The sequence below is a fragment of the Sceloporus occidentalis genome, unplaced genomic scaffold (genome assembly GCF_023333645.1).
Source record: "Sceloporus occidentalis isolate IW3139 unplaced genomic scaffold, rSceOcc1.0.p SCAF_4, whole genome shotgun sequence".
Lineage (NCBI taxonomy): Eukaryota > Metazoa > Chordata > Lepidosauria > Squamata > Phrynosomatidae > Sceloporus > Sceloporus occidentalis.
In genome coordinates, this window is record NW_028316984.1 from 107,554,146 (window position 1) to 107,577,232 (window position 23,087).

The 23,087-nt window shown below is 40.7% G+C and overlaps 1 protein-coding gene across 1 annotated transcript in view; it reads left to right on the forward strand.

Annotated features, from left to right (window-relative positions):
* Nucleotides 1-14,799, forward strand: part of PARVA (parvin alpha) — a 108,490-nt gene extending 93,691 nt beyond the window's left edge. The window contains exons 11-13 of the mRNA XM_089521195.1: nucleotides 799-900; nucleotides 1,174-1,246; nucleotides 7,261-14,799. Of these exons, the coding sequence (XP_089377321.1) occupies nucleotides 799-900; nucleotides 1,174-1,246; nucleotides 7,261-7,337 (252 nt within the window). The 3' untranslated portion in view covers nucleotides 7,338-14,799. The remainder of the gene's footprint in view (nucleotides 1-798; nucleotides 901-1,173; nucleotides 1,247-7,260) is intronic.
* The last annotated feature ends 8,288 nt before the right edge of the window (nucleotides 14,800-23,087 follow it).

Here is a 23,087-nt window from a genome sequence, read left to right on the forward strand (position 1 = left end):
TCCAAGTCTACAGCTGTTATGGTGGTGGATGATGGGACCTCCATTGCAGCGGCAATGGAGGCGGAGGGGCCGGAGGGGGCGGAGGAGGCGGAGAAGACGGCGGTGGCACCGGCGACAGCTGTGGCTGTGGATTGCAGCTTCAGGAAGACCACAGGGAACAAAGGAGAGGAGGCATCCATGATGCCAGTGGTGGCACTCGCAATGCGCAAGCGGGCAAGGATGCCAACATCAGCTGATCACCAGCTGGCAGGAGGCCACCTTTGTTCTTGGGCAGGGCGGGGAAAAAAGTTTAAAGGGGCCTGGGCGCTTTAAATGTGCACATGCGCATTCCGCAGCCGGCAAAAGGGAAATTGCCGGCTGGTGCTGAAGTGCCGCAGCTGCGCACTTCTCATGCGGCAAAAGAAAAAAAAAAAGCCGCGGTTTGGGCCGCCCGTGCGGAAGCTGCCTCTTTCTTTGCGGCGTCCTCCGAGGCGGCGGTATAGAAGCTACGGGTCCGAAACGGACCCAGGTGAGGCGTCTTCACTGCCCCCCGTGTGGAAGCCCCAACACCTGAAGCACGCCCCCGGGGCGGGTGGTCTGGAGGCTCCGTATTCAGCAGAATACACCTCCAAGACGTCTTCTCCTGCCCGTCTGTATCCCGCCATTGAGATCAAATCTTTTAGAATGTCTTTAAGCTTATATCTCTTCAGGCACTGCAATTCTTAACATTTGGATTTTCTCTTAAGGACCACTGATTGTTTATTTATTCAAAATTATGCACTTTGAAAGATCTGTGCTCAAAAAATTATCATTTTAAAGTTTGCAGATGGTGTGTACCTGGTGCTCCTTATGGGTCTCCTTGAAGGCTATTTTGTGCCTCTTCACAGCTTTTTCTTGACTCCTGATAGTTTTGAACAAAAGGTAATGCTGTTGTTAGAATCTATGTTTGCATTTGAAGATGAACTAATTTCTCAGTGTATGCCTTAGAGATGCATAAAGTATTTTAAAGATATATAATGTGTACAATTGAATGTTATGTTTGGCAGCTATTTCAGACAATGGCATATGCATATATATAGATTTTAGAAATTTGTAATTTTTTAAAATATTTATGCAAAATAATTATTTGTTGTAGACAAGATACTTGTATGCTTAGAACTGTGTGTGATTGCTCTCTCTTAATTGAATCTTCAGGTGCTCAATGTGTCCTTTGCATTTGAGCTAATGCAAGATGGAGGGCTGGAAAAACCAAAGCCAAGGCCAGAAGGTACCTTCTTGAGCTTTTTGAAGTTCATCTTGCCATTGGTACAAGTGACTGAAAATTATAGGAAAGTTTTATATTAGATTAAGGAGTGAGGGTTAAGTACTGTAAGCAAGGGAGGTCAGGGAAGATAAATAGAGTTCATTTGAAAGTAATGAAATTATGAGGATCACTTCCATTTTCTCTTGCTTTTTATGCTCTGGGAAACACATAAAGCAAAATGTCAACACCTAACATTTCAAGTGTGCAAGTAAATCTTCCTGCTTTTTCTCAGTAGTTGCTGGACCTAATCCAGAGGAAGGTAGGTGACCCCAAGTTTAGTTTTATGCAATGACATTTAAAGCAATTGGATTTATAGTCTCCCTTCTTTGCATGAAGATTTGGTAGAAAAACTTTGAGGGGATTTTGAAACTGACAACTGTCAACCTAGAAAGAAAGGGGAGGGGGAGATCCCTCATCCTTATCAGAATTAGCATTTATACAAGAACTCCAAAAGAACAGCAAGAGAGAAACTGAGGAATTGTTATCTGAAGAATTATAATTTGCTGTCAGTAAACATTTCTGGCAACAGAAGGCAACATGCAGATGTGGTCCCCCATTTCTGGCATTCAATGTTTGATCAGTCAGATTTCTTTGAATCCTGCAAAATCTCCCATGATAGTTTAGTAGATAGTCTCATTAAGGAATGTTTGACAGAGTAATGTCTATACCTGATATATCTCCAAGGGTTCAGCATGGGATCGAGAGGGGAATAGGAAGAATAATAAAAAAAAAAAACCTGATAATCCCAGAAGAATATGGGGAACTAGGAAGAGGGTCAGCTTCAAGATCCTAACTCTACAAACTATATTTGGAACAGTTTGATGGAATCCACTGTTTTGCATGGAAATATCCAAGATCTAGCATTACCTGAATGGTATAGGGAGATAGCACTTGATTCCTAGTCCTCAATTGCTGCCCAGTTGATCATTGAAAGGGCTGGCAGCTCTTTGATTTCAGTAAACATGGAGTAACTTTCTGTGAGAAGTTCCCATGATGACATTAGGGCTGAAAAAGATGGGTGCAGGCTTACTCCCTATACTTTGCCTCTGAAACCATTATGGAGGCTTGTCAAGGACTCTGTTGTGTCTCTAGAGCTTGAGAGGAGCAGTGTCAGTGTTCCTACAGTCCTTCCACCCATCCTGGTTCTCACACTCTCCAGGCAAGCTGCGCATTGTTGCAATTTGGGTTGAACCACGCCTGAGGAATTTGACAGGAAATTTTTGAGACAAAAAGACTCCTTCCCTGATACCTCAGGTGATGAGTGCAACTCCAGGTTTTGTGTTAAAACATCTGAGCTGTGTGAGAAGACTTCCTTCTCTCAAGAAATGCTTTCTCACCCGGTCCTAAAGGAGTAAAGGGAATCAATAGAATAGTGGAGAGCTTTATAATAGCATTTGTTTCTTCTTACAATTTGAGAAGGCTTTCAATTCTCAGTAAACAAGCTCTGAAATGGCATGTTTTCCTTTTTTTAAAAATCAAGGCATAGGAACATGACTGAGATTGCCCACCTGTACGTAAATCTAAAAATCACCATAGGATTATTATTTTCTTAGGATCTAGTGTCCAAGACATGAAGTAAATATAGATCAGAATTTATCATTTAGAATGTGTAACTGTAGCAGCAGAGAGAGAGAAGCACTTTGAAAGATGTGATTACGCCAGTGCGTGCCCACACAAATTTGGCTTTCAGATGCTCTCTTTAGTGTGGTAGAGAATGGCAGATGCCTCTTTATTGCATTTCCCAGCCCTTCGAACAATTTTTTTTGACTGCGTGGAAGCAACATGAGGATGAAATCACTGTTGGTGGGTATCTAGGTTATTCTCCCTGAGTGCTCATCGTGTAGCCAGGGTTGATGTCCCCCACGCTGCTGGAGCAATGTGGATAGTGATCTTTGTTGTTGTTGTTGTTGTTGTTGTTGTTGTTGTTATAGTTATTTATATCCCACTCCCCCAAAAAAACAGCTGTGTTAAATTAAAGCTTCAGTTCTCCCATTAATCTTGATGAGGATCTCTAATAACCTCTAATGGCATCAATCTTTTGTCCACCACCTCGTTGATGGATGGGTAGTGGTGAAAAGAAGGCAGGGCTTTCCATGATTCCACAGATTGTGCAGAAAACCAAGGGGCATATGTGGCTTGTGGGCTATGAGTTGCCCACCTTTGGTCTAAAGCATTCTCTTTCAATGCAGTCACATATGCTTACGTCTCATTCTGTACTTCAGTTGCTTTGGATTTTGTTTTCCTTAAATCAAAAGCACTGGAAACATTGTGAATGCAATGATGCACTATTAACAAAAAAGAGAGAGTTTTTTTTAAAGTACTGGTAGGACCTGTTCTTTGCTATTTGTTTATGTGAATTGATGTTGACTTCTAACACATGGCCTCACCCAGAATGAATGGAGATAGCATGGGAATTCTAGAGCCAGAATGAAAGTGGAGAATTAGTATGATCCCCTCTCCCTTGGGGACAGTTAATGTCACAATGGTATTTGAAGTTTTCCAGGTATTTATTGCTTAAAAAGACAGCTGGTTAGTTCCCCCCCCCCCCCCAGTAAATCTAACAATATGGACATTGCAACATTCATTAGGGTGTGTGTGTGTGTAGGACATTTCTCGAGCAGTTACTGAAAAGCTTAATATGAAACTTCCTGCTCAATGTGAATGGAAAAACACATCTGTTTTATATGTGGTTATGTTGGGCAGAATGCCCATGATCAAAATTTCCAGCAAACATGAGAGTATTGAAAATGAATTTAATAATGTGGATACAAAATAGCTTTTAAATACTATAATTGCTTTGATTAAAGGTTTTTCTTAAAGTAATGATATAAAAATACCTAGGGTTCTCCCCATCCCCAACATGATAACTGCATTCTGTTGCCACAAATATAGTAAAATGGTCATTTTGTCTAATGTACAACCAATGTCTTTTTAAAAAATTGACTCCCCCCCCCCCAAAAAAAAAAAAAAAAGGATTTCTTCGATTTCTTAGCCCAAGAAGCTGCAAGGAAAGTCTTTCATCATAATCTTAATATATTTACACATGCAAAATGTTGACAATTTTGGGGGTGAATCTACTACACACCGGAACGCTGCCACCGGACATTCCCATTCCAGTCCCAATCTGTCCCAGAGGAGGTGATTTTGGGGAACTGTTCAGAAGTGTTCCCGAAAATCGCCTCCTCTGAGACAGATCAGGAACAGAATGGGAACGTCCATTGGCGGCGTTCCGGTGTGCGGTAAAATGCGTCCATGGCCCCCTTCCATTCCCATTCCGCTCCCTTTCATTCCGCCCCCATCATGTCCCTGGGGGCAATGCAATAAGCTTAATAAAGAACTAAAAGTACTCTGTTTCCTATAGCTGACGTAGCAATCCAAATTTTGTAGTAGTTAATCCCAATAACAGAGGCTATGTTTTCCTAAAAACCAGGAACAGTGAGCATATCCAGTCTTAGATTCATGTTCTGTCTGTGTCTTAAATCAGAATATGTATATCCAAGACACCACACAAGTGAAAAAGAACCTTTCAGTGAGTAGTCCTAGCACAACCTAAATGTAAATGTGTTGTTTCTAGAGCACATGGAACTAAAGTTTAAAAGAAGAAGAAAAAGATTAATGGCTATGCTCTATAAATCCATTTTTCATTTTTTGGCAGTATAAACTAAATGGAAATAAAATGGAACCTAATCTTAACAACCTCAATTTCAGTTCCATATGGAAACATTTAAGCCTCAATAAACATATAAAATGTTACGTTCTCTGATTTCTGATTAGCATTAAGGATCTGAGTTATTGAAGAACTGTTAAATATTTTAGAAAAGTATCATACCGGTACATACTGCTGAAGAGTCTCTGAAGATGCCAGCCACAGATGCTAAGAAAATATCAGGAATAAACTCTTCTAGAAAATGGCCACATAGCCCAAAAAATCCACAAAAAACAATAGGGAGCCAGTTTGGCATAGTGGTTTGAGTGTTGGACTATGACTCTGGAGACCAGGGTTTGACCATAAAACCCACTGGGTGACCCTGGGTAAGTCACTCTCTCTCAACCTCAAGAGGAGGTAATTGCAAACTGCCGCTTAACAAATCTTGTCAAGAAAACACGATGATAGGGTCATCTTAGAGTCATCATAAGTCAGGAATGATTTGAAGGCACACAGCAACAACAATAATGGACATGAATAGAATCTTGAAATTTGCACAACATTTTTAGAATCAAGATGCAGATATCATAATTAATACGAGCATCAGCATTCACTCAGTTTCCTTTAGCACACCTGCAAGGTTGAAATTCTTGGAGTGCAGATTGTCAGGATGTCCCAAAAAGACCCAAAAGCCCAAGATCTCAAGAAAGTGCCATGGAACTTCAGTATTCTGCAAACTTTGTTCTACATGTTGCCTTATTGCTTCTTGTTAGCCTAGGTCAAATAAATTGTTACACTGCATAGTATACAATGTATGACCATATTAGTTTGGAATATCAGTATGCAAAGGGATGTTGAGGCTAACTGTGTGAAAGATGTTGTAGCATAAGCTTTCATTGACTCAGCTGACTTCCTCAGATAAATCTTTGCAGACTGTCTACAAGAGCTCATGCTACAACTTCTTGGGCACAGTTAGTCTCAAAAGTGCTGCAGGATCTCTTTGCATATTGTATAGTATAGTGATGGTATAATTAGATTTGTGAGTCCTTAAAAATGTTTCTGAGCTTATAAAAGCCCATATGATGATGGGCTTGTGACATTAGTGGTTTCATTTACCTATTTCCATCATCCCCTTTGTGCAAATGAAATTTATTATAAATATGTCACCCTGTGGTGTAATTGGAATCTACCTTATAGATGTTGATCTGGGGTTTGGAATATTTATTCATGTCATCACATGCATAGCAAGTAGTGTGGTTCTGATATTATTAAATAATCTGTTGGCACACTGTTAAAATTTAAGGTACATACAGTCTGCAGAACTATTTAACAAGAGCTAGGAATGTTTTAGTTTTGTTTTGTTTTGTTTTTGGTATATTTATGGAGATAAAATTACCACTGCTAGGAATCAAATAGACATTTAAGGCCTGAAATTTATTTCTCTGTGATAATACTTAACATGAGTGTAATAATGTTTATAACAAGGATGGAGAACTTCAGGACTTGCAACCAAAGGTGGCATTCCAGTGGCCCCAATCAGGCATTCTGGGCAGCCCAAGATGGCTATGTCCCTTTCAGCATAATAGAGTCTATTTATTGCACTTATATCCAACCTATCTCTCAAAATGGGATCCAAGGCAGCGTTTCCTGTTCCTGCACAGGTTTTTCACCTTTTTGAAAAGTGGAAATTCCTCTTATTGGTCACTAGCTATAAAACAAATTGTGCTGATATTTTTGGTCCCATCTCTATTCGCGACTGGAATGTGGGGCCCAAATAACTTTTTTCAAATTGAAATTGGCTGGTGAGTTGAAAAATGTTTGCTATCCTTATTTTAGAGACTCCTCATTTTTCAGCTAAGGCAACAGCAGGCCTCCATAACCAAGCCAAAAAAGTGAACCAACCCAGGGCAGTGGTCCCCAAACCGTGCTCTTCAGCTCCCAGAATCCCAGACTATTGGCCAACATGGCTGAGACATCTGGGAGCTGAAGTCCCAAATCTCTTAAAGGACACAGTTTAGGAACTACTGCATTAGGGCTTATTCTCCCAATACAGATTTATGCCTAAATAATACCTTGAATTGAAATATTGGGTGGGTTGCATTTGGCTTGGTGGATCACAGGTTGTGCAAGCCTATGCCTAGTTTCACCTATACTTGTACAGACAGGTGCTAAACTCCTGCTGAAGTAAACTGGATTTCAGTAGTCTATCTACAGTAAAGCACACCTTTTGAAAATAAAATTAGATATGCTCCAAATTTTTAACCTTCTTATTTATGCACTGTTATGTCTTTCAAAGAACTCATCTTGGTTCTCCTTTTTCCTCTTCTTTTAGACATTGTGAACTGTGACTTGAAGTCAACACTGAGAGTGCTATACAATCTCTTCACCAAATACAGAAACCTAGAATGAGAAGGTCCATTGGGATGCAGTAGTGGCTATTAGTTAACCAACCAAAGAACCACAACTTCCTTTACAGTTATCCTTCTCCCGCCCGCCCCCCTCCCCCCCCACACACACACACTTTGCTTTTAAAATGAAATGGCATACTTCTCAGAATATTCTTGCAGCATTTCTTATAGGATGTCTTGAATCAGAACTCTTTTCAATATTGTAAAGTGAACACCTGAAGGAGGATTCTTACTGAGGGACTCTGTGGCTAGATCATCCTTGCAAGATTACAGTTTCTACTATTGCTTGTATTCTTGGTGAGCAACCAACATAGACCCAAGCATCAATGCACAACCGACTTAAGGAAAATATGATGATCAATAGAGATAACAGCCTGTTTCTATTAGGTTTGCTGAGGCAATGACTGAGACGATGCTGAAATCCATGCATACAGGGTCCACCTTCATGGAAACAACTTGTGCAGGACTCACCATCCCTCAACCTGTTGTTACACCTACTGTCTTTGGTACTACTGCTTTAATGTTCCTTCCTGTTCTACATGTAACATAGCCACTCAAAAGTCATAATCAGGCTTTGAAGCCAGCAGCCTATTCTCTATGTTATAGGTTGTTCATCAGCAATGGAGTGGGGAGAATTGGACACCTCTGTACTACTTTTACCATATAGTTAGGTGGAAGACAGCTGGAAGTGACTTTCCCTATTACTTACCATCAACAAGGACTGTTTTGTAAGGTGTATTGTTTCAGCTGGTCCATAGAATCACTTATATTAAATTGCTTCAGTATAATTAAGTTTAATTCACAATAACATATAGGAATGCTATTGTAAAGATCATGGATGGTGAAGAGAGAGGGAAATGAGAGCACAACCACAGATCTGCACATTGTGCAAATTTGAGTTTTAAAACAGTCTTGGAAATACATGTATGTCATTATAAGGAGCTAGGTTATATTCCCTGTGCTTACATTCCTCGATTTTTCATTTGTTGGAAGTTTTCTGTTAAATATACATTGCAATGTATTTAAAACACTAAACAATTTTCTGCAATAGGATACTCTTGCTTAATTGCAAAGGCAATGGTACGAACTGTTTACATGATTTTGAAACAGCAACTCTCTTAGAGCAAAGCACATATAAATTTAGTATAGTCACATACATTCTAAAATAAAGGTGGGATCAGTTCTATCAGTGCAGTGAAAGGAACATTTACTGAGTGATGTTTACTGAACTGAAATGACAGTTAAAAAATGTACTTGGTACCCTAAGACCTGTTTAGTTATAGAAACAGAAGTATATAATTTTAGATAATTAAGTATTTTTGTGTTATCTTGGTTTCTAAAAATCTAAAATTAGTGAGAAATGTTGATAACTAACTTAAAGTCAGTCTATGTTGTACTAGTGATATAAAACAACAGGATTCAAACACATAGCTGTATTAGTCTGAAAAATCAGTATGAAAACTGGTCTTGTAGCATCTGTCTTAAAGGTGATACAACATTCCTTTGGATAAGGGCTTGGCAAAGCGTGTTGAGAAAATTAAAGTTAGAATTGTGATTCCATTTGTTCTACATTTTGTATAGATTTTTTAAATATAATTCCCTACTGAAAATGGTCAAACATAAATGTAAAAGATATTTTAGATACACTTTCACCTAGTTTATATTTTAATATGATTTCAGGTATATCTTGTCTTTAGTGAGGAATAATTTAACTCCTGTACTTTACACTGAATTTGTTTTGGTAATGCAAGTGAAAGTTTTCACTTTCTATGAGAATCATCCCATTGACCTTCTGAACCTATTGCGTTGCCCTTAGGCATGCAGTAGCCATGGGGCGGAACACAGCACCACAAAAGGGTCTATTGGGGCTGCCATGGAGCTAGTCGCTCCAGAGCCACAGCAAACACATAACTGGGATCCCGATCCTCCCTGACACTGGCCCAAATAGGAACAGAAAAGACCAGCTTCTATTTGGGCCAGACCTTGCGGCATGTAACCCCCTGCCCCCCCACCCCCCAGAGCAGCTGGAAGCCTCCCATTGCAGGCACAACCCCAGGGTGACTTCTGGGCATCTTGGGGGTGTGTGTGGCATCCAAACACCACACCCCCAAGCCGCCTGGAAGCCAGCTTTACTGGGCTATCTGTTCAGTCCCTGGGGCCATTTTTCATCTTAGTCTGCACTGTAGCAAATTTCCAGTGATTGTAATCCCGTCAGTTTTGTATGGTACGTATTTTGGACAAGCTTCCTTGTATATGTGAGTACATTTTGTTGGAATAACATAATGCAGGTAAAACTGCCATTGATGCTGCCATAATATTTTATTCTACCCTGAAGCCACAATTAAAGTCATAGGGTTAGAGTGAATAAAAATATGGTAGTGATACCCAATTTCAGACTTAGTGTTGGCCAACAAAATTAGAGCAATTGAGCTGCTGTGGAATCTCAGTTCTGTTATTTAGATCAGATGTACAGTTGGACCTCTGTATCCATGGATTCTTCATCCATGGATTCGATCATCCACAGCTTGAAAATATATTTTTTTTAAAATTCCAAAAAGCAAATATTTATTTTTCCATTTTAAATAAATGTCACCATTGTACTATGCCATTGTATATACTGGGACTTGAGCATCCATGTATTTTGGAACTGAACCCCAGTAGAAACCAAGGGCACACTGTATAAGATTCCCAGTCATCTCAGATGAGGGCGGAACCAGTTCTTCTAGTTTACACTATATTCACTGGGGCTTTAACCCGCCTTCTTATTACGAAATTATCAGGACAAACCCAATCCTGCAGAATTATAACTGACTCTTTAGTGGACATTCCAGGGCCAAATTTTCCCTTCCCTTCAGAACACCCTCAAATAATATTTTTTTAAAGATTATCTGAGTACTGTGTTGAGCTAGTTAATCCATTTTTCTTTTAAGGGTTTAGATTGAATTTATAGCAGGGGTAGGCAACCTTTTTGAGCCGGGGGCCGGGTTGCTGTCCCTCAGACAACTGGGGGGCCGAAGCCAAAAAATAAATAATTAAATAATTTTTTAAAAAATAAATATATATATAAATAAACCAGGACAAATGTAGGACAAAATTTTCAAATGGAAGACACTTTTTAAAAAAAAAAATGGAGGACAAGCGAAAAAATTTGCTGATTTTTAAAAAAATGTTAATATAAATGCATGTTTCTGAGGCTTCTATAGACAATTGCCCCCCAAAGGCCCTGGTGGCAATCGGCAGCAGGACCGGGCCTCGCCGGGCCACATCCGGCCCACGGGCCATAGGTTGCCTACCCCTGGTTTATAGCAACAGAGATTTTAGGATTTGGTTCCATTTTAGCTTGCTCAAAATCTTTCTCTGAGTGGGTTTCTGGGTTTGAATTTAAGGTTTGATTCAGCTTCTTTAACAGCAGTGTATTTCATCAAGCACATAGGCTCAGGACAAAGACCATGCTGGGTGATTGTGTTACAGAAGCAAAGTCAAAATGGTGAAGTCTGTATAAGAGAAAAGATGCCAAGAAAAACTAGAGATTCTTCACTGCTTGAGGACTGAATTGTAGGTACTTTACAGTCATCCTGAACAGAGGAAACAAATTACATCACAGTGAAAAATCTCTGTTTGGCTCTTTTCAAAGCAGAGCACCAGCAAGTTTGGAGTTCTGTTACAAATTTTATCAGGTAGAGGTGTATAAAATACAATCAACTGTGTTGTTGTTCTTTTTTAAAAGGGAATTCCATTGATAAAAAGTATAAAATGCATATAAATAATAGGAAAAAGTGAGCCAATGCCATTTTGAGATATTTTTTCATGGGAAGGTGGTTATATTCTTGATCCAATTATGCATACATAGCTGCTTCAGCTGTATGTATGCAGTCCTATAGAAAATCCCTCTGGCAGCAGGATCTATGAAGGATCCATATATAAATGTACAGTGTGCCTACATGGAGTTTTTCATCAAGCCTAAGTCCTCTCTAAGAGGACTTTATCACATGAGGGGAAATGGGGGATTTAAACAGACATTTTCCCGGAAAAGTTGCGTGATTGCACCAAAGATTTTCATACACATCACGCTTAGAGAGGACTTATTCAGGGAAGAACCAGAAATGCTCCAGGAACAAATCATTCATAGGATTTCCCGGGATAAGCCCTCTCTAATTGTGAGGTCGTGTGAAAAGCTTCGCTGTGATCGTGCGACTGTCCCTGAAAAATGCCTTAAGTCCCCAATTTTCCCCATGTAATAAACTCCCAAGATAAGGACTCTAATTGGATAAGGATGACTGAACCGCTATCTAGCTTTTTACCCTTGGCAAATGGATCTCTGTAGTACCTGGATAGCTTACAACAGAATTCCACAACACCAATTCCTTTATAAATCCTTTCTAGTGATTATTTTCTGATAGTACTTCCTTTCTGAAAAAAGTGAATTTTAAAATAACCTAAATTTTGTTTTGTATATTGTGACTGTATTCTAAAGTTCTTATCTGAGATCTGTTTCAAAAATAGGCATATAACCAAATCAGAAGTGCATCCATCTTCAGTATTCCAAATGGTTCACATTTGAGATGATTTGAAAAGAAACTATACTGGAGAACAGAGTTATGTTTTGTAGTCGATTTTTTAAACTGAAGAACTTTTTCTACACTATACACAAATGCATATATTGCAAACATAGAATGGTTTAATACTTTTCATGTTCAAGCTTATATAAATGGATCTCAGCTTATATTTCTAATAGAGATTTATCACCTATATGAAATTAATATGAAATAGAGTCTATAGATTATAGCTAATATTTATTGTATCTGAAAACATAGAATACATATATATAAATATATATATAACTATAGTAGCAGGTTTATTTCTATATCAAATATATAATTCTTTTAATTTTTAAAACTAGTGTTAACCTAATTGGATAAAATTGTGTTACTATACCATAAAGTCCTGATTTACATAGCACTTGCCTCATTTGTTGTTTAAGAGTTTTAGAGTTAATAATACTTTGTTTGTATCAGCAAATAAATTCTCTTTCCAGTACTATGCTAGTAATATAAAATTAGCATTGCAATTACATTATACCTCTATAGGGCTATGACATAGTTGTTTCAGATTCTTAAAAGCACAGACCGATGAACCAGATAAGGAAGACCAAAGCAAAAATTAGTGCTGCAGAGTGCTGTAAAACTGCCACAAGAAATCTTATCTGTTTTTAATCCCTCCTCCCTCCAGCCTTTTCAGCTTTTGGCAGGCCCCATGCATACTGCCTGCCAGCATGCATGTGCGGACTCACAAGGTAGCCAGATTCACATAAGCACAGATTTAAGAAGCACTACTTACCCATGAGAAGTGAATACAGTTATTGCAGTTTGGATTATCATAGCTTCTTAAACACACACACACACATAAATGACTGCACAGATCACAGAGGTCAGGTGTTTGCACATATCCACATGTGTGCAATCTTACTGTTTGGATCTGTGTAATGCAAAGGAGCCCTGATGGTGCAGTGTTACTGTTGCCACAATGTTGTAAGTTTGATCGTAGATGAGGGCTCCAAGGTCCACTCAGCTGTTCATCCTTTCGTAGGTCGCTAAAATGAGTACCCAGCTTTGGGGGCCATTGGCTTAGACATTGTAAACTGCTTAGGAAGTGTTAGATCACTAATAAGCAGTATAGAAATGTACTTGCTATTGGTATTGCTATGTACTCTCTACAGAATCATATCCCTGCAATGTAATTCCATATATTCCTGAAGATAATCATATCTTGGAAACTCTCAAACTTGTGAACTGGTATGACTTTCCATTGTTTATAAGGTGGGTTCCTCTTCCATATCCTTTTACTATTGTGCTGCTCTTTCCTGTTGACTGTCACTTAACAAGAAGCCCACTTAGATTAGAAGATTTCCACTTGTGCAAAATATACTGTATTATGTTTTTGCCTCCTTTTAGAAATCTTACTCTCTGGCCATTTGGCAGAAAATGTCTTAGGATGAGGTCACTGGCTAATGTGTTTTGTTTTGTTGTTCTTTTTCTCATGGCATGGTGTTAGGGGCACCATAAATTAGAAAAGACTTGCAGGCACATGACAATAAATGATGTTAATGCTGTACTAAACTGCAAGTAATGCCTAAATCCAGTAGCTAATACTAATAACAGCAGAAGTGTTAGATCACTGGGAACTTGATAAGTCAATATGTATATAAATTCACTTTCTCCAATGGGTTTAGCTGAGACTAACCATTGAATTTAGGCCTGAATATTAAACCTGTTTGATAAATTGAAATACTGAAAATTTCATCTTTCAAAGAGAATGAAGGACATTTTAACCCTTGTGGTTCTGAGAAAATCAGATTCTATGAGAAAAATCTGAAGACTCAAAACTAGTCAGTCTGTCTTACTCGAGAACAAAGCTATTTATCCCACTTCTGGCCTTTTTGCTCTTTTCTGTCCACCACAGATATTTGCCAGTACTCTCACCTTCACTTAGGGGAAAAAAGGAAAATCAAATGTGAGAGGGGTTTTTATAGCAGGCATATTGAATGGACAGCTATTAAAATAAATGACACAATCAGTTTGAATGGACTGTGCCTATTTTTAATCTTTTTATCATTACAAATTAATGTTCCTCTATTTTCATGTATGCTTTGTTCCAGCATTTTTTTAGTACTAGGTATTCAACAAATTTTTTAAAATTAATTTAGCTTCTTTTCCAAAAATGTCCAAAGCAGTATTGAATATATCAGCATTTTGAAACTATGATCTTGTAATGGAATTTCATTACCACTTAACAGAGGGATACATTATAAAAACAGATAAGCTTGCATGAATAAATGCTTCTATCCTTTCACTGGCATTCTAATGAGTGAGAAGTTGCAGTCTTAAGAATTTGCAGTAAAGACTTGCACCTCCTCCGGTGCACTATGTGGGGTATAATCAATAAGTATTTAACCCATTGAACTGAACAAGTAACTGCTGCTGTGTGCATGTGAGGTTGTTAAATTAATAGACATTTAAAATCAATTGTAAGTCAGAAAAAAATCCAGTTACTAAAGTACATTGGAAAACATATTTAAAATTTATTTGATAGAAAAAATAAATTATCATTGTGAGCTGGATATTGGAAAGTCTTTGAATAGCTTGAGAAGTTCAGGTATTCTGTGTTAATAGTATGCTTAAGATTAACTGATGTTCAGTCATACACTGAATCTGAATACATTTTCTGTCATCTACATTCTCAGTTACACACTGAAGAGGTTGCTTTTTATGTACATCTTCAACTGCAAATTCAATAGCATTTATAAAAAAATAGTGTATTCTGTGAAGTCTACATTCAGTTTTCTTTATATGGGTTCAGTTGTTTTTCTTTAAATGTGATTCATCAGTGATCACAAAAATCATGTGATTATTGGAATTGCTAGTTCTTTAAGTTAAATAATTTGTAACACAAATTAGTTTGTTACAGGTTTCTATTACAATAAAAGAAATTATTTCACCAAATGTGTTTTCCATATTTATTAGAATCTTTTTGAAAATATCTTCTTAGTGATTGGACAGTCTATTTTTATTATTATTAACCTTTATTTATGAAGCACTGTAAATTTACACAGCGCTGTACATACAATCTTTTTAGTTAGACGGTTCCCTGCCCTCGGGCTTACAATCTAAAAAGACATGACACAGAAGGAGAAGGGAGGGGTGGAGGGAAAGGGTAAGAGGTCCAGCATTTCCTCTCCAAGGCCTGGTCCAAGGCAGATGGACTGGAGGGAGGGCTTGGCTTCATAATGAATGGTTAATCTTCTTCCAGGGAAAATACATACTCTCAAGTAGGATAATACATATACAGTACATAGCAATACAGGAAATGGTTTGATAAACAGGCACCAAAAGAACATCAAATAGTAAGCGACAATTATGCAATGCCTGGGAAGGCTTCTCTGAACAGGATGGTTTTCAACTCCGTTTTGAAGCTGGTTAAAGAAGTGATGGTTCTTGCTTGTGGGGGAAGAAGGATCCAGGAGTGAGGGGCAGCAAGTGAAAAGGGGCGAATCCGGGATGGGGCAGAGGAAATCCTGGGCTGAGACAGCAGACCTTGACTACCAGAACGGAGGACCCTGGTGGGAAGGTGAGGAAAAAGAAGGTCTGATAAGTAAGGAGGGGCCAGTCCATGGAGGGCTTTAAATGTTGACAGCAGGAGCTTGTATTGAATGCGGAAAGGGAGTGGGAGCCAATGAAGGGATGGCAACACAGGAGAGATGTGGTCAGAGCGGTGGGCGGATGTGATAATGCGTGCAGCTGTATGCGGGACAGAGATTAAAGGATGGAGGTGAGAAAGAGGAAGCCCAGCCAGGAGGACGTTACAGTAATCAAGTCGTGAGACCACTAGGGCATGGACCAGGATCTTGGCAGTAGAGGCGGAGAGATATGGTTGGATTTTGGCAATATTGTATAAGAAGAATCTACAAGCCTTGGCTGTGGTCTGGATCTGAGGGATACACGACGGAGAAGAATCAAAGATAAAACCAAGACTGCGGGCTTGCTGGACTGGTTGAATAGAAATGTTGTCCACAGAGACAGAAAAGGAGTGTTGAAGGGTGGACTTAGGAAAGACAAGAAGTTCCGTCTTGGACATGTTGAGCTTCAAACGCTGATGGCACATCCCATGCGAGACAGCCGTGAGACAAGACGAAACTTGCTGTTCAAGTCTTGGAGAAAGGTCAGGGGTGGAAAGATACAACTGGGTGTCATCGGCATACAGATGGTAGGAAAAACCAAAAGAGCTAATGAGTTTACCTAAGGACAGTGTAGAGAGAAAACAGAAGGGGACCCAGAACAGAGCCCTGGGGAACTCCAACAGATAAGGGAACAGAGGTCGAAGTCTGACCACCTGTGACCCCTGCAAAAGATCTGCCTGACAAATAAGATCTAAACCAGTCGAGAACAGTGTCTGAGAACCCAAAGTCAGAAAGTATGTCAACTAGAAGGCAGTGATCAACGGTGTCAAAGGCTGTAGACAGATCAAGAAGGATGAGAACAGAGTAAAGGCCATTAGCCTTGGCCCGTAAAAGGTCATTCGAGATCTTAGTGAGAGCTGTCTCTGTAGAATGCCGTGGGCGGAAACCAGACTGAAAGGGATCGAGGATGGAGTTGGATTCAAGAAACCCAAGACAGCGAGAATAAACAACCCGTTCCAAAACTTTTGAAAGAAAGGGAAGAAGAGAAATCGGACGATAGCTAGACAGAGAGGAGGGGTCAAGAGAAGTTTTTTTTCAGAATTGGGGAAATGAGAGCATGTTTGAAGTCCAATGGGAAGGAGCCTGTAGAGAGAGAGAGATTGAAGATATGGAGAAGCGAGGGCAGAAAAGAGGGAGCTATAGAGATTAGAAAACGAGTAGGAATTGGATCAAGAGGACAGGTTGCAGGTTTGCAAGAGTTCAGAAGTGTAGCGAGTTCATCCAAAGAAGCAGGAGGAAATACAGAAAATTTGTTAGGTGAGGGCAAAAGAAGATTATGAGCAGAAGAAGAATCGGGAGGGACTATCTCAGAGCGAATAGTGGTGATCTTTGAGATGAAGTAATTAGCTAAGTCATTGGGAGAGAATGATGAAGAGACAGGAGGAGAGGGAGGTTTAAGCAAAGTGTTGAAGATGGAGAACAAATGCTGCTGGTGCCTCTCATTGTCAGAGATCAATGATTTGTAATAATTCTGTTTTGCCATAGAGAGGGCGCGTGAATAAATTTGTAATGGATAAAATCAGCCCACTGTTTGGACTTTCTCCAAAGACAGAAACAGCTATAATTGCTGAAGAGGAAAGAGAGTTACTTCACAGCATACACACACACACACACACACACACACACACACACACGCACACACACACACACTTCACAGCCACTCTGCCACTCTGAGAGCCTTTAGGGCTGAAGGGCAGGGTATAAATTCTGTAAATAAAAATAAATAAAATATATACTCTGAATGGGTTGATGAAGGATTGCCCACATTGTAGATAGGCTGAAATGGAAAGAGGATGACATCCCTTTGTAGGGTCACAGCACAGAAAGAGTTTAACCTTCCTGATTTATGCTGATTGGGCTTTCTGATTTATAGTTCCATTTCTTAACTGTTGCCCAAAGAAAGGTATGACAGTATTTTTAAATTGTTGGGAAAATCAGCTCACAAAAGGCTTGGGTAACCTTTAGGACCATTTGCATCTGTGTATAGCAGTAATAACTGAAGAGAAATCCAAGTTTGGGGTATATTAAGAGCTTTGTTTAGAAAATATGTAGAGTAGCATCTCACACATACAACAGCAATTCATAGAGATGCAGCATACAGAGCTAACCAAAATGGAAATAATGGAAACAGGATAGTGGAGTTTGAGCAATTTGCAGGGACGGTGATAATTACCTGTCTGATGAGTAGACCATGGAAAGCTGGAGTGGCTCAAACTGGGAGGTTTGAGGGCGACACAGAAATACAGAGTGTGAACGTGCATGCTAGCTGTGTGCACAAAGGTTAGCTTTTGGAACCAATATTTATTCCTGAAATATACTCCCACATGATGGCAATCTCACCAGGTAACAAAGGTTGGATATCCTTTCCCAGAAATTCACAATGGGATTCTAGACCAGTTGATTGTTTTAATTTTAGTGTAACAAAAACAGTGATTAGATTAGGATATTCCCAGGATGGATGGACAGAAAAGTTTGGCTGCGTAGGCAGAGAAGATGGCTTACTACTTTGGGTGCAAGGAGATCCTTTGTCGTAAAATGCAAGATGAAATTCAAATGACTCGAGGGAAGGAAGGAACAATTGCTACACCCATCTAGATTTGATTGTTCCATTCCCTGGATGTGTACACATGCCTTGGGACACACTCGTTTTCTCCTGGAACCCTAATCTAGTGTTCCTGAAAGGTAACTGATCTCTCAAAAACAGATATGAGATATGAAAATATGGGAAACTCCCAAAGTACAATATCATAGAATCATAGAATCATAGAATCGTAGAGTTGGAAGAGACCACTAGGGCCATCCAGTCCAACCCCCTGCCATGCAGGAAATCCAAATCAAAGCATCCCTGACAGATGGCCATCCAGCCTCTGTTTAAAGACCTCCAAGGAAGGAGACTCTATCACCTTCTGAGGAAGTGCATTCCACTGTAGAACAGCCCTTACTGTCAGGAAGTTCCTCCTAATGTTCAGGTGGAATCTCTTTTCCTGTAGCTTGCATCCATTGTTCCGGGTCCTGTTCTCTAAAGCAGCAGAAAACAAGCTTGCTCCCTCCTCAATATGACATCCTTTCAAATATTTAAACAGGGCTATCATATCACCTCTTAACCTTCTTTTCTCCAGGCTAAACATCCCCAGCTCCCTAAGTCGTTCCTCATAGGGCATGGTTTCCAGACCCTTCACCATTTTTGTCGCCCTCCTTTGGACACGCTCCAGTTTCTCAATGTCCTTTCTGAATTGTGGCGCCCAGAACTGGACACAATATTCTAGGTGGGGCCTGACCAAAGCAGAATACAGTGGCACTATTACTTCTCTTTATCTAGACACAATACTTTTATTGATGCAGCCTAAAATAGCATTGGCCTTTTTAGCTGCCGCATCACACTGTTCACTCATGTTCAACTTGTGGTCTACTTGGACTTCTAGATCCCTTTCACATGTAGTTTCATTCAGCCAGGTGTCACCCATCCTATATCTGTGCATTTTATTTTTCCGCCCTAAGTGCAATACCTTACATTTCTCTGTGTTGAATTTCATTTTGTTAGCTTTGGCCCAGCTTTCTAGTCTATTCAGGTCATTTTGAATCTTGATCCTGTCCTCTGGGGTATTAGCTATTCCCCCTAATTTGGTGTCATCTGCAAATTTGATAAGTATGCTCCCAATTCTGTCATCCAGGTCATTGATAAAGATGTTGAATAGCACTGGGCCCAGGACAGAGCCCTGTGGGACCCCACTGGTCACTTCTCTCCAGGATGAAAAGGAGCCATTGTTGAGCACCCTTTGGGTTCGGCCGGTCAACCAATTACAGATCCATTTAACAGTTCCTTTGTCTAGCCCACATTTTACAAGCTTGTTTGCAAGAATGTCATGGGAAACCTTGTCAAAGGCCTTACTGAAATCAAGATATACTATATCCACAGCATTCCCTTCATCTACCAAGCTGGTAATTTTATCAAAGAAAGAGATTTGATTTGTCTGGCATGACTTGTTTCTCTGAAACCCATGTTGACTTTTTGTGATTATGGCATTGCCTTCTAGATGTTCACAGACTGTCTGTTTAATGATCTGCTCCAGAATCTTTCCTAGAACTGATGTCAGACTAACTGGACGATAATTGTTGGGATCCTCTTTTTTCCCCTTTTTGAAGATGGGGACAACGTTTGCCCTTCGCCAGTCTGCTGGAATCTCTCCTGTTCTCCAGGAGTTTTCAAATATGATAGCCAATGGCTCCGATATTACTTTTGCCAGTTCTTTTAATACCCTTGGATGGAGTTCATCTGGTCCCGGAGACTTAAATTCATTTAGATTAACAAGGTGTTCCTCTACTATCTCTTTACTTATTCTGTGCTGAAATTCCCCTATTCTGTCCTCTGCTCCATTATCCTCAGGTTGAGCACCCTTTGCCTTTTCTGAGAAGACTGAGGCAAAGAAGGTGTTGAGTAACTCTGCCTTTCTCTATCTCCTGTTAGCATTTTGCCATCTTCTCCACGCAGTGGCCCTACCGTTTCCTTCTTCTTCCTCTTGCTGCGGACATATCCAAAAAAGCCCTTTTTATTGTTCTTAACCTTTCTAGCAAGCCTGAGTTCATTCTGCGCTTTAGCTTTCCTGACTTTACCCCTACAAATGCCTGCTATTTCTTTGAATTCCTTTTTCGTGATTTCCCCCTTTTTCCATTTCTTATACATGTTCCGTTTCAAACTTAACTCGGTTGAAAGTTCCTTAGTCATCCATCCTGGTTTCTTGAGACACCTCCCGTTTTTCTTTCTCACTGGAACTGTTTGAAATTGTGCCTTCAGTATCTCCCTTTTGAGAAAGTCCCATCCGTCCTGAACTCCTTTATCTTTTAGTATTTCTGACCATGGAATCGCCCTCAATACTTCTCTAAGTTTACTGAAATCCGCTCTCCTAAAGTCTAGGATGTGTGTCTGACTCTGCCTGGCTTCTCCTTTCCACTGTATTACAAACTCCAGGAGAACATGGTCACTTCTACCTAATGATCCCTCCACTTGCACCTCATTAACCAAGTCATCCTTGTTGGTTAGGATCAGATCTAAAATAGCTGACCCCCTTGTTGCCTCTTCCACCTTTTGGAAGTGAGGCAAGTGAGGAATTTGCTAGACCTTGAGGATTTTGCTGAGTTTGACTTCCAGCAAATATCAGGATAGTTGAAATCGCCCATCACTACTACATCTCTCTTTTCTGACTGTGTGGTCATCTGTTCTAGAAAGATATCATCCAATTCCTCAGTCTGACTTGGGGGTCTGTAGTAGACTCCCACCGTAACACCCTTGTTGTTTCCCTCCCCTTTGATTCTTATCCAGATGCTCTCCACCTGGCTTCCATGATTGATGTCCAGGATCTCTTCACTGGTGTAAATATCTCTGACATATAGTGCTATTCCTCCTCCTTTCCTGTTTGGCCTATTTCTCTTAATAAGGTTATACCCCTCTATTTCCACATTCCAATCATGAGACTCATCCCACCAGGTTTCAGTGATGCCTATTATATCATATTTGCTTTGTTGTACTAGGAGTTCGAGTTCATCTTGCTTATTTCCCATGCTCTGTGCATTAGTGTAGAGACATCGCAGACCATGGTTCCCTTTTACTTGCTGCCTGTGCAAGTTTTTTTGCCTCCCACTGTTGGGTCCTTGCACTGTTTGCCTTGTTTCCTCTATGTCAGTTTGACTATTTTCGCCATCCCTTTCGCCTTCCTTAATATTGTCTCCCTTCCCCTCGGAACTCAGTTTAAAGCTCTCCTGATCAAGTTCTTGAGACTGTTGGCAAAAACATTTCTTCCAACTGGCGTGAGATGCAACCCGTCTGTTGCAAGAAGTCCCTCCTCATGGAACCGCAGCCCATGATCGAAGAATCCAAATCCTTCTTGGCGACACCATCTGCAAAGCCAGTTGTTCACATCTGCTATTTTCCTCTCCCTTCCTGGACCATACCCCTCAACTGGTAGAAGAGACGAGATGACAACCTGTACATCCATTCCTTTCAGCTTCCTACCAAGCGCCTCATAATCCCTTTTGATGTTCTGAATGCTGTGTCTTGCAGTATCATTAGTTCCCACGTGGACCAAAAGGAAGGGGTATTGGTCAGTAGGCTTGACCAGTCTTGTCAGCCTCTCTGTCACATCACGGATCTTTGCACCTGGAAGACAACACACCTCTCGAGACATCCTGTCAGGCCTACAAATCACTGCTTCTGTACCCCTCAGCAAGGAGTCCCCCACTATGACCACACGCCTCCTCCGAGGCTTAGCAGCGACTGTTCCCTCAGGTGGGACTCTCAGGCTCCCCTGCTCTGTCCCTGAAGTCTGTCCATGCTGCTCTTCTTCATCCTCCTTGATAAGGGAAAGAGCTTCGAATCGATTCTCTAGCTGCAAGCTCCCCGAACAATTCCTTCTTGGCTTACTTCTCTTTGTGACATTCCTCCATCTGTCTGCCTCCTCTGTTTGGCAAGTGACCTCTTCCACCCTAGCATCTTCCTCTACGTGGTACTCATCTAAGATGGTTAGTTCTATTGTGTCCAGGAAATCCTCTTGTTCCCTAATATGCTGAAGTGTAGCTACTCTGGACTCCAGCTGCTGCACTTTCTCCTCCAAGAGTGCTACCAACTTGCACTTGGTGCATGTGAAGTTCTCCACTTCTGTAGGCAAGAAGAGAAACATCCCACAAGAGTTGCAGGTGACTGCGGCAGATCCCTCGTTGTCCATACTGCAAAGTCTTTAGTAATAAATATAACAGTCAATCTACTGGGAATACTTCTTTAAAGGTAAGTACTGGCTGCTATCTTACACTTAAAGGGACGGTTCTGTTTCAATATCTGATTCTAACCTGATGCCACTTGAGCAGAGTTGTTGAGTTAAAGAAATGAAAACGGCGTGCGGCTCTGGAAGGTGGTATATAAAGCTAGTCTGCTAGCTCCGCCCCCTTGTGACTCACAGATGTGACTCACAGAAGCTCCGCCCCTTCAGCAACGAGCACACGGTCTCAAGCACACAGTCTCAAAATGGCTGCCAAGCAGCTCCTCTCCTTCTCCTCTCTCTGGCCGGACTGTTCTGGAAGGCTCTGGAAGGTGGTATATAAATCTAGTCTGCTAGCTCCGCCCCCTTGTGACTCACAGATGTGACCCACAGAAGCTCCGCCCCTTCAGCAACGAGCACACGGTCTCAAGCACACGGTCTCAAAATGGCTGCCAAGCAGCTCCTCTCCTTCTCCTCTCTCTGGCCGGACTGTTCTGGAAGGCTCTGGAAGGTGGTATATAAAGCTAGTCTGCTAGCTCCACCCCCTTGTGACTCACAGATGTGACTCACAGAAGCTCCGCCCCTTCAGCAACGAGCACACGGTCTCAAGCACACGGTCTCAAAATGGCTGCCAAGCAGCTCCTCTCCTTCTCCTCTCTCTGGCCGGACTGTTCTGGAAGGCTCTGGAAGGTGGTATATAAAGCTAGTCTGCTAGCTCCGCCCCCTTGTGACTCACAGATGTGACTCACAGAAGCTCCGCCCCTTCAGCAAC